The sequence below is a fragment of the Pteropus vampyrus genome, unplaced genomic scaffold, assembly GCF_000151845.1.
Source record: "Pteropus vampyrus isolate Shadow unplaced genomic scaffold, Pvam_2.0 Scaffold19, whole genome shotgun sequence".
Taxonomy (NCBI): Eukaryota; Metazoa; Chordata; class Mammalia; order Chiroptera; family Pteropodidae; genus Pteropus; species Pteropus vampyrus.
This window is the reverse complement of record NW_011888800.1, coordinates 4,861,019-4,873,673: the sequence shown is the minus strand read 5'-3', so window position 1 is coordinate 4,873,673 and position 12,655 is coordinate 4,861,019. Positions and strand designations below refer to the sequence as shown.

The 12,655-nt window shown below is 43.3% G+C and overlaps 1 protein-coding gene across 1 annotated transcript in view; it reads left to right on the top strand.

The window, feature by feature from the left end:
• The window catches only part of RASGRP1 (RAS guanyl releasing protein 1), an 86,919-nt gene that overhangs the window by 41,475 nt on the left and 32,789 nt on the right, over positions 1-12,655 (top strand). Inside the window, exons 6-9 of the mRNA XM_023527703.1 lie at positions 4,333-4,443; positions 6,073-6,224; positions 11,197-11,325; positions 12,151-12,351. Coding sequence (XP_023383471.1) covers positions 4,333-4,443; positions 6,073-6,224; positions 11,197-11,325; positions 12,151-12,351 — 593 coding nt within the window. The remainder of the gene's footprint in view (positions 1-4,332; positions 4,444-6,072; positions 6,225-11,196; positions 11,326-12,150; positions 12,352-12,655) is intronic.

Here is a 12,655-nt window from a genome sequence, read left to right as displayed (position 1 = left end):
TGAACAGAATACTAAGTGAATGAATACTGCTTTTCTTTTCCTGTAGACCATCCACTTTTGTAGAATTTTAAATAAAGATCTGAGTCAGAGCAACTCCCAGTTTAGCATGTGATGTTCCCATATGAGCCTACATTTCAACACTTATTTGCCTACCCGACAAGTGCTTTCTCATTCAACCAAACTGGACTTTACATCCTTTCCCCAATATACTTAAACCATCTCATCTAAGAGTAGAAACTATTTCTTCCCCCACCCACAATACCTTTACCTCCATCTTAGTCTGTCAAAATTTGACCCCTCCTTCAAGCCCCACCTTAAATGCCACCTCTTCATTGAGGTTGAGACATTTCTTCTAGTCAAATCTGGCTTTCGCAGACCTTCTCCACACTGCCTTACAGGTTCTTGCTGTATTTTCTACCATATTGTAGCTGGTAGCTTCTGGCCACTTACTGGGACAGGGTCCTGGTTATCTTTGCACGCACACACACAGTACCTAGCACAGTGTTCTTTGAACAAAGAACCTGTTCATGTAAGAATAGCTAAGCCTGGAACTCCAACTCTGCTACTTGGTGGTAGTATTATACATAAGCCAGTTGTTTATCCAGGGTGATATTCAAAATATTTAATAACTGGTATGGCACAGGTCCCCATCAATCTGAACAGATGCCATTTGGACAGACTGAACATCAGCCCTGTAGTCTTTCTCATCTGCTAAATAGATATGGTCCTTCCTACCTCATAAGGATATTGCGATGATCAAACAAGATTATACATGTGAAAATATTTTGTAAATGGAAGTGTTATACAAATGTGAGTCAGGGCTGTTTAGTGGTATTTCCAGGGCTTGTGTGTGGGCTTGGTGGCCCTGCCCTCAACCTTCCCCTCTGTTCTGCTCAGAGCAGGCTCTCAGGAACTGAGACTTGTTGACAAGTGTAACAGGACACAACAAATTGGAAACTCTTGGAAACAAACTGTTAGATCCCACAGAAACTCAGGATATTAGCTTCTTCAAGCATTACCCCTTACCTTTTAAGTCCTAAAAATGTAGTTTTTCAATAGATAAACTTTGGAAGATCTACTCAAAAAGCCTGGAAAAGCCTTTTCGAACTTGAATCTAAGCTTTTCTCACTTGAGGACATCCTGTTCTATTGCACGATGACCTTAAAATTCAAGATCCTAAAGACATTTGGGAATCTCTGTCAGTGTGTCAAGGGCCAATCTGTCTAGATCTATAAATGGAATAAATGCCAGTGACGTTAACACATTGAAAGAAGAGTACAATTCTTAGTTCCTGCTTGTCAGGAACTTGTCAACAGTTTCTTGACTCTTCTTTTTACTGTGCTAATTTCTTAAAAACTGTGCTAATTTCTTCACCATCTACTCCCTACATCCCTTCACATCTCCAGATACAAATTCTTAGCTATTTCTTCCAAAAGCGTTTAACTCTTAACTTGTATTACGTGAGCAGTAACTGTTTTGTGTTTATCAGCGGTTGCCAGTGGTTGTCTATCCTTACATACTGTAATTTAAGTAAAGGAAATGACCCCAGTGTAATGTTTACAGAAGAGGACTAGAGATTATAGGGAACCGATAAGAAGTAGACACATCCTTTCCCTTATCCTTTGAGGATCCCCATTTAAAAGGCCATGCAAGTCTATCATAGACTAAAAACCCTAGAATCATAATGATAAAGTAACCAGGACAATAATTTACAGCCCCGTTTCCTGCCACTTCCTAGCTGTGGGACCACTAATGAGTTATTTTACCTCTCTTGAATCTATTTCCTCATGTGTGAAACAGAAACACCTACCACTCAGAGCTGTGGTAAAAATTAGAGTGTCTATAACATAGCCTCGCCCCTATCTGGCACATGGAATGCTCAGTATAGGGTGGTGATTATTATTGTTGGTATTCTCATTCAGCATGCAGGCTGGCTCCCAAAACCCTCAAGTGCTGGCTCCAAAAACCCTCAAGTGCCGAGATTAAAGATGTGCCTTTAATCTTCACAGCTCTCAGAATGAGAAGCAGTGAGATACCATGGAAAAGGTGGGGCTTGAGTCAAAAGACCAAAACTCAGGTCCCAACACCGTCACTCATCAACTGTGCGGCATTAGACAGGTCACTTCACCTCACTCTCCATTTCTTCACCTATGAAATAATACCCACCCCACAGAGTTGTCTTGCTCAAATGAGCTAAAGTGCACGGAGAGGGTAGTCGGTGAGAAAGCACCATTAAATGTACATTACTAGTGCTTTAGCAATGGAGCTGGGGGTTTTGTGTGTCCATGTGGCAACTGTCAGACAGCCTAGATATCTGGGACCCACAAGTCAACCAGAAATTACAGTGATTTGGACTCAGTTCAGGACCTTGTTCTCCTTAAGAGATATATAAGCTTTCTTATATTGGCTGATCTCCTGATTATCTCTCTGCTGGGAAGGATGGAGGCAGGACATTGTCAAGCTCTCATTCTGCAAATGAGCAAATCGAGGCTCAGAAATGTCCAGAGCTTTCCCAAGGCTGTGCAGCCTGGGTTTGAATCCCAGGTCCGCCATGTAATAGCTAAACTTGGGAAAGGTACCTTACCTCTCCTTTTGCCTCCATCCCTCATCATCAGATGATAGTAATGTCACCTATCTTGTAGAGTCAGCACATGTAAAGACTCTCTGGTGCACAGGAAGCCTAACATGTATGTTAACGAAGAGAGAGCAACAGAGAAAGACATAGGGAGAGAGAATCAGGCCGATTTTTGAATATGTTTCATTTCTTCCAGTCAGATGCTCCATTTCCTCCATCACTACCAAATCTTTCTCTTGGTTCTTCCATCTCCCAATTGGTATCACTATTATGAGTTTCAGTGTTGCATTTGGGCCGTTTCTGTAAGATGGTGACACAGCACTAATTCCTGACTTGGGTTGTCTCGAAACATTCTTGTTTGCTCTTGGCTCCTTAGTATAGGGCACTTTCTTTCAGGTGCTGAGATTCCTTACCCACCCGTGCAGGCCTCCTCTAAGAGTTGCTCCCCAGGGCCTTGTGCAGATTTCTCTCTAGCACCTCAGTAAACTCTAAGAAATTCTTCCCTCTGAGGGGAGGGTGCATTTAAAACTTGGGATTGGAAATAGGTTTTGAAAGCCCGCAACTAGCTCTGCCATGGAGTGGGACCACGCTTGAAGGGAAACCAGGTCCAATCTCACTGGCACCGACGGTGTCACAAGGCAGAGTGGACTGCCATTCTTTGAGTTGTAGTTAGAGTCAATATTTCGTGATAAATAAATTTTATTTGGAATAGTTAAAGCAAAGAGAAAGACAAAATAATGTCCCAAATCCAGTAAGAGAAATAAGAACAATTCACTGTTGTAGTCAGTTTACTAAGCATTTTTTCTGTTTTTAATCAAATGTAATCTAATCCTAATGACAGCTGAAGAAGGGGAGAAGAGACTTTCAGAATAACTTCTATCTGATTACAAAAGACTTTGCTCAGTTACTTTTACCACACGTGGTGATATGACGATGTTTCTGTACAGGACTGTTCACTGCAGAGCGTTATAAGCCAAGGACAGTTTTTATGGTAAAAGCACAATTTGTGGTAAGACTGTACTCGATGTATTGCTATCATGCGTCAACATACACCAACTGCTTCAGTCCTGTTATGACCTGGAACGAGGTTATCTAGCCAGGTAAGTGTGTTAGGATCAAGTCACACATTGAGAAGAACTTTCTGAAGGAGGCTGAATTTGAGGCTAACCAGTCTCAGCTAGACCTTGTGCTATTTTACTGCATATATGGAAAGTTCCCTTGAGTTGCTTCTTAATACCTTTTCAGCTTGTCAACAAATATGCAAAAAAGGCGCAGAATTTAACAGACAAGAATGAAGCCACAGGAATGTGCTCCAGTGAGCAGGGAAAAAGCGCTGCCCTAGATTTCCTCCCCTGTTTTCATTTGTTTCTTTGGGTCCACTCCCCCTTTGCTAGCCTCTCCCCCAGCCACATGCTGGCAGCGCTCTGTGTCCTCTGGCAAGCTGGGACAGGGCCCCGCTGCCCGTTTGCCCCCTACCAGGCACATTTCTATGTTGCTGTGGTGGGGAATTATCACTGTGTGTGAGCCAAGTAGGCTGCGTCAGCAAAGGATCAAATCACAGCTTAACTTCCCAGCCAGATAATTTGATTGTTCCCAGGGAAGTCAATGGGCCCCAGAGAAGCAGCCAGGTATTCAGTGGGTGCTACCTTCCAACAGTGTCTCTGAGAGTTTGAGGTCATACTGTCCTCAATGCTTCAGAGTCGATCACTGAGTCTGCCCAGGACCTGTCACGCCTTCTCCCTCCCCTTATCTTTTAGTGCCAGCCCAGCCTCCCAACCCTCATCCCCAGAACTGTGTCCAGTTTGCAGAACCGAAGAGGACAGCTGACCTTGTGACTTCTCAGACCCCTGATTCTTCAGACATGACAGGTCCGGTCGAGGTGGCAGTCCCCAAGGCAGACCGGCTGTCTTGCACAGCAGAGGCGACATAGCTAAAAGCTATTTTTCACTCGAGGCAGTTCATGCGCTTGGTTAGACATGTGTAGATTAGTCGCTCATCCAGAAAATCTAGGTCATCCTTTGCACAGAGCCTCACAGTCCAGCAGAAAAGCCATGCCCAGGGAGACATGTTCCGGTCCAGGTCTGGTTCAGCTGAGGATGGAGCGAGTGGCTGCTGCGGCGGGGAGGGAGAGGTGGGCCAGCACAGGGGGATGTGAGCCCACAGGGGACTTGTTTTCACCCACGTGGCCGCTGGCTCACAGGCTTTCTGGTTTCTAGTTGTCCTAGCTAAATGGTGCCAGTAGTAACTGCTTTGTGTTAATGTCGTGAAAAGTAGTGGCTTTCAAAGTTCAGATTTGCAGAGAGATTTTTAGACTACATGTAACATAATTGCAGTGAGCAGGCGAAGAGGTTGGTCCGTATAGGTATAGGGCTTCTTGGGGAGAAAGAGAAGTGGGAGGTAGGTAGGGAGTTTAGCTGTGCAGCATATGTGGATGAAAGTTAGAGCCCTTCTCAGTAGAACTAGTCTTCACCCCACTCATCTCGTAATCCCTGAGGAGAAGCAGGTACATTGTGAAGAGCCCTGGGCTAGGTGTCTGACGGACATTCCTGTCCAGGAGCCTCTACTCATCAGCCCTGGGACCATGGCCAAGGAACAGTTTCCTCATCTTTAAAATGGAGCCCATGGGCCCTGCTACTGCACACAGTTGTGCGACTCAGGTGTTCAACACAGATAATTCTGTTTGTTGAAAATGAGTGCTATAAAAACATAATGTACTGCTATCAGGTGTTCTCATCTAGGGAGAATAATAGTTCTCCAGGGCTAGCTGGCTTCGGAGATGGCTTTTGGGTACAGGCGCATGTTTTGTGTCCATGTCTGTACCTAGGTGCTGTGCTACTTGAAACCCCTGTCCCTCCTCCGGCTCCACTGCTCTGACCCAGCCGGACAGTAAATAAGTATCAACAGAATGAAGGGAGGAAAGCACAGGTTCTTTTTTTCACCAAGTGTCTCCCCAGTTGGCCTCTCTGGGACAGGCGTCGAAGGAAGCCTAATGAGACCAAATCCCCTTTATGTAGGGATGGGTTAGCCAGGTTTCTCTTCTCTGATTCCTTGTCTTTGGCCATCATCACCCGCCAGGGGTTAGGAAGGAGCAGAGAGAAGAGGTGAGCCTAACCAGCCCTTTTTTCACTTTTTTTTTTTTTTTAAAAAAAAAACCTCTGCTTAAAGGCCTGTTGCAGAAGTTTGAAATCGCAGGTCATGGTTAAATGGAGGCTTGTGAATTGTCCATGTCGTGATGTCACCTGGCATTGCAAATAGATAAGTAAAGGCTAATTGTAACCAAGAGACTCAGAGCTCCTGGACACTGTATTAGACCAAGGAATAGAAAATATTCTAGCTAGACTACATTTTTCTCACTTGTCAGGCCCCACACCATTGGCCTGGGTGTGATGTGCCAGGCTATCACAGAGGGAACAAGAGCAGGGCTAAATTTATAAGGAACTGGGGACTTCTTTTCTCCCAAATCTCACCTTACATTAAAATTTTTGTCCTTGGGTTAGAGCGCTATCCACTCCAAGAAGTTGCTATTGCAATGCAAATATTCCAAGAGGAGTCGTCTTTGAAGTCCTTCTCTTTACCAGAGGAATATGTAGATCTGGACAACTGCTCAGTCACCAGGGAAGGCCCAGGGGGCACGAGATTCAGAGTGAAATGAAGAGTCCAATTGTTTCAGGAGCACCTGGGAACAAGGACACCACATGGGAAGGAATACAACAAGGTGTTGAGCAGGCACCAGTCTTTTTGACCTTAGGTCCACTGACCAGACCTACAACCGCGGCTCGTTGGAGCCGCCGCATCTGGATGGAAGCTAACTGCAAGCATCAATTCCCAGCTCCACATTCAGTGAGTCCACATCGATAGCTTGAGATTGGCCATAGTGGGAGTGTTTACATCACAGAAATCTGCAAACACTACAAATCGGGGACACCCCCTCCCTGTCACCCCAGGAGAGCTTTTCTTTAAACTCTTACCAGCATACCACTGGCAACAACCATACTGATTCTTACACATGCCCTGGGAAGTGAGACTCTGTCCTTAGCCAAACAGTTGCTTTTTCCCAGTTGTTCTCCTCCTGCATCTTGAGGGGCCAGGGACGAAAACAATGTCAAGGTGGTGTCTGATACATGTTTTAAGCTGCTCAGGTAGTAGAAGCTCTGAGAATTCTATGTATCTCCATGTTCTTTCTTCACATGTACTTCCTGCCCCAGTTGCAACTGTTGGCACTAAAATATAAACTAAAACATAGAACAACATGCTAGTGAACTTATTTTCGGCTTGCCAATTCTTGTGCACTCTCCAAACAGGATTTAATGAATGTAATAGTCTTGCTGTCAAGTAGGTTTTGTTTCTTTAGAACATTTACCTTGTTGTTATACATTCAGAATTCTGTGTTCTTCCTGGAGCCTGTCTTCTTGTTTCTGGAAAGACTGACCTCCATTCACCACTTCAGCCCTGCTGTAGGCTCTAGATCCAACTCTGCCTGCATAGTTTCCTGACACTAGCTTTCCAATACCATTTTCTGGTCCCTGGTTTTCATGTACCTGTTATTTTGTGTTATGCCCCCAACACTGACAGCCTCCCTACCCTCAGCATACCAATTTCTGATGTTCTGCCTTTGGTACATTCAAATCCTTTCAGATATCAAGAGATTTCCATGGAAACCAAAACAAAGGAGAAGAAAAGGCTCTGTTCTGGAGTTTCTCTGGTGCTAGACATGTTTTATGTCCATTTCACAGCAAGTCACTTCTGCCTCATCTCCCAGACAAGCCTTCGCTGTAGGAAAGTCGCCCCACCTCTTGTCCGCACCAAGCAGGGCCTGGAATGCAGCCATTTGCACGTTTGCTCTCACAGGATTCTAATCATCAGGGAGCAGTTCATCGCTCTTAGAGGCAAATAGCTTACTTAAGACTAAACCACAGAAAGGAAAAAAAGAGTGTGCAGGAAGAGGGCTGGACCATATGGCCTCTTGCATCTTGAAGTTCTGGGTCACCTCACCACGGATATCAAAAGATGCTTCCTGAACCACCACACTGGAGAGTGCCTCTCCCTTCTCTGAACTTTACCACTGTTCTGCATAGCTTCCATGGCTTCAGTCCTCACAGTTACTGCCTGATATTATTAGATTTCTTGGACGTGTGTCTTATTCCCCAGTTAGACTGTAAACTCCTCAATGATGGGCTTTCTTATAGCTCTTCAGATTTCCTTGGGGACCCAGGGCAGTGCCTTGCACAGAGTAGATTGTCAATATTGGTTAATCATGTTCAAAACTGTTTTTAACTAAAGTAGAATGAAAAGTTGCTAGAATATTTAGGGAGCTGTATCCCTTCATTGGAAAAGTACAAGCAGAGGCTAGATAGCCATCTGTGATGCTTTTAGGAGAAAATAATGCATCGGATGGAAGGTCAAGATAGAAGATGTATAAAGTGTTTTCTGCCCCAAGATTCTGTGAGTTCACGAAGTATAGCTTTTGTCGCCACGAGTCTAATGAAGAAAAACGGGTTGTTGCTTCATAGACAAATGACTCCTAGAAGCCACATTATTTTTCTCTGTGGAGCAAATGGTCCACAGGTTGGGTGAGTCATTGTATACTTCTCTAGCAGCATACGTGACTACCCAAGTCAAGTGACAGAGTATGTAACATTGACATTTTGTACCTCACTCAGGTTTCAATCCTTTAAAAAAATCTTCCCCCGAAGTGTGAGGAGGAGCAGATGGCAGTGAGAAATGCATTGCACATTTTACTTATTAAAATTTTTAGTATGACACCCTGCATTTTTAAAAAGCCTCAAGATGCAAACAAAACGAAATTATTCATTGAAATATTTAAATCAGCTTACAGCAATTATATCAAACTATCAAAATAACACCCAGCAGCCTGGAAGGTAGATTCCCTTTGACCACCCACTTTGAAATCTGACTTTCAAAAGTACCCTTTTCCCCTCAAGAAGAAGTGGATGCTCTGTGAGATGAGGGCAGGCAGAGAATGCATCCTTGATGAGGTCATGTGGAGGAGGTTCAAGGTCACGTGGGGGAGAGTTGGTGGTGGGAATGAAGGCAAGCGAATACTCAAGACAGTCTCCTGTTGAGAAAGCAGTGTAGGGGGATGTGGTTCTGGACCTAGGTACAGAGGTGCTTCTTCTGTCACCCTGTCTCTGCCTCCCTTTGCTGAGTAAGTCATCCCCTCCTGGCCTTACCATTTACCAGCCCTTACTTCACAGAGAGCATGTGAAGATTAACAAGCCACAGTGGGGAAACATCGCGGAACTGGAAGAGAGGGTGCAAGGTAAAAGTGGAGCATGAATATGATTGTGAATCTTAGGCAGAGCATCCTTCTTATTTTAAAGGCAACTTCATTTGTCAATATCCATCAACCAAGGCTTCCATGAGTATGTCAGAAATCACCAGAGTACAAAAGCTAGTCTTCCAAATGTGCATTGGTACCAGTCTAATATCCCAGTGGCATCTCTCAGATTTGTAGCGATAAGGATTGGAAGAGATCTTAAGCTCATCCACGTTAGCCCCCTGCTTAACACTTGAATTCCTTATTGACCGAGTGCATTACAAAGAGGATGGGTTTGGGAATCAGACAGACCTGGAGCCAGATTCTAGCGCCTCCACTCATTGTCTCTTTGACCTGGAACAAATTACCTAATCTCTCCATTCTTTAATTTCCTCAGCTATAAATCGCCATCACCACAAGAGAACATATCTCTACCAACATGGCAGAGTTGTGAGAATTAGAGATTACATCGTTAAAGTGCTTAGCACAGCCCCTGGTATTGAGTAGGATTTCAATAACTAAGAGCTGCTCTGCCAGTCACAATCATGCTTCATAAATATCCCTTTCCAGCCTCCTTTTGGATGCCTCTGTGCTGCAAATGCTCCCCTCGTTGGACAGTCCTAGTGGTTAGAAGCTTCTGCCACATGTTGTGTCCTGTTCTCTTTCCTATAACTTCTGTTCATACTCTGTGGTTCTTTCTTTTGTGGCCCCACTGAACATGTGTAAACCTTCTCCCACAAGTAACATTCCAAATATTCAGAGATAATTCTAATCTCTCTCCCGAGTCTTCTGCCTAATAAATCCATTCAGACCCTTGAATCTTTCCCTATGTGAACTGGTTTTGATCTCACCCAAGATCCTTCTAAGACCCTTTCTCTAATATATGAGCATCCATGGGAAGATGCTAGCCAGCCACAAAGTGTCGAAATCACAAGTCTGAGATTCTGTCCATACTAAATAAGCCTGCAACTGTGTCCGTAGCTCCTTTGAACATTCTGTTGCATACCCTACAAATATATTTCACAGTTTCTCCCACGTTTTACAGTAGGGTATAGGAATATGAACACTACTACCTCTGTGATGCAAGCTGCATTATAAAAACTATTTTCAGATGCTGAATTGAAAAGTGACCTCCCCATAATTGCAGTAGATTTGATTGAATTATTTCCCACTCTCAATTTTTAACCTCCTCTGTGTCAGTAAACTTTTCCACTTTGACTGGATATGCAGCAGTGTGGCTTGCTTTGGCCAACAGAATAAGCCAGAAATGACAGCATGCCAGTTCCAAGCCTAGGCTTAAGATGCCTTGAATATTTCCAGTTGACCTTTGGTGCCTCACCATCACCACAAGAGAACATATCTCAGCTAGCCCACTGATCCAAGGAAGCTGGGGGTGTGTGGAGCATGGCCCCCAGCAAAGCCTAGCCTACATCAGCCAACCCTTAGCCAAACCTCAGACACTAGAGAAAAAAATAAATGAGTTTTGCGGTAGCTTGTTATGCAGAATTTTTTTGGTAAGAGATTATAGAAATTGTGTGGGCCAGAAAACAGAGATAGCAATACTAACCCTACCTCACCAGAGTATAAGTTTAGAAGAATTTAATGAAAAATTTACAAAACTATAACCAGACTAGCTGAGTACTGTTTATAAAAATGATTTGTCAAGTTGTAACTCGAGTTTCCTTTGTAAACTGTAGCCAAGAAGAAAATAAGTATGTATGTTATATATCATCGATGAAATAGCTAATGCTTAAACTCAATATCCAAAGGTACATGAAAAGTTAAGGGGTCTTCTATTTGATACAGTCCACTCATTTACTCAACAAATGTTTAATGAATGCCTACCATGTTTCACCACTGTTCTAGGCCCTGGAGAGAGAAGCTCGTTGAGGGGGGCTGGGCGGGAAACAGGACAAGACTCAGGTCTCATGAAGCTTATATTCTAGTGGAGACTCAGAAAAGAAAAATTAAATTAAAAAGATAACTTCAGATCATGATATGTAATATGAAGAAACTCAGGTAGGGAAATAGCTACCTCAGGTGGTTTAAGGAAGACCTTTCTTAGGTTGCAACATTGAAACTGAGACCTAAATGACAAATGAGCCAAAGGAAGAAAGACCACATGGAAAGAAATAACAAATGCAAAGGCCAGGAGGTAGGAGAGTTTGAGGCATAAATAGAAGTGTGGAGAGAAGTGATATGGTATGAAATGAAATGGGAAACGTTAAAGGGGGCCAGAACATGTGGCGATCCGTTGGCCATAGTAGGGAGTTTGTGTTTTATTACAAGTATCATGGAATCCATGAAAACCTATTAAGCACATGACCTGTTGTATAAATTTTAGGAGCTCACTTGCTCCTGGCTTCTGTGTAAAGAATGGACTGTAGGTGGAAAAGAGTGGAAGCAGGGAGGTCAGTTAGGGTACTGCATTGTGGTCATGGCTACAACTAGTGTGATGGAGAGAAATGGACAGGTTTGTGATATAGTTTGAAGGTAGAATCAAGACTTGCTGATGGATTGGGTGAGAGAGAAAGTGAAAAGAAGGGTGACCTGTAGGTTTTTGTTTGGGTGACTGAGAGGATGGTTGGTGGTACCATTTTCCAAGATGTGGAAGAGTGGAGGAAGGATGAAATGGGGGAGGGAGAGGTCAAGAGTTTTATTTGGATGGGTTAAGTTTGAAATTACACATCTGAGTGGATTTGCCAAGTAGGATGTTGGACATACTAATCTGGTACTCAGGGAGGAAGATGCAAGTTGGGCAGTTACAGATAGTATTTTTGCTGAACGACTAGATGAGTTCACTTAGGAAAAAAAGAAGTTATATTTTTTTAATGTCAAATTTAAGAAGTTTTAAATTTTTTAAATTGTTAGAAAAAAGAAGTGGGAGGAATAAGCCACAGAGCATGGTGACATTTAAAAGCTCAGCAGAGGAAGAGGAGACAGAAGAAGAGCTTGAGAGAGAAGCTAAGAGAGTGTGATGTTATGGAAGCCAAGAGAAGAAAGTGTTCCAGGAAAGAGAGAGTTGTCGACGTGGGTTGAGTCGCCTGCAACTTGAGTCATAAAGTAAGATGAGGACAGAGGCATAAACTACTGGATTTGGCAATGTGGAGCTGCTTGGTGACCTTGAAAATAAAATGTGTAGTGGAATAATAGAGTTAGAAGTCAAACCAGAATGGCTGAAAATGAATGGGAGGTGAGAAATTGATGACAGTGAGGTTTTACCAAAGAGAATAGAGAAACAGAGAGGTAGCTAGAGAGGATGATAGTTTGAGGTTTTATTTCATTTCATTTTATACAGGAGATTCTGGGGCATGTCCAAATGCCAATGAAAGTAATCCAGGAGAGACACAGAAAAGTGGACAATGCAAGAGAGAAAGTGGACAAAGGCAGGGTAAAAGTCCTTGAGAAAGGCAGAGACCCAGAGCACAGTGGAAGCGTTAGCCTCTTTGAGGCCTTCCGTGGAAACGGGAAGGCAGGCAGTAAGAGTAATAGAGTGCAGGTGAATTGGTGGGTTTGGTGATGGGAAGGTGAGTGATCCTGTCAGTTTACTTACATTTTCTCAGTGAACTATGATTTTAGGTCATCCTTTGAGAATGAGCTAGGACTTCTCAATCCTGAGCCCAAATGCACTGTGTCCTTCATTTATCATTTGGTACACTTGGAAAAAAAATGAACACATTTATCATTTGGTACACTTGGAAAAAAAACGAAAACGACAACACCTTTTATACAGTATATTTTAAAGAGCTATCAAATGATAAAGCAATTCATATTTTATTCTTTCATTTGGTATTTTACCCTGA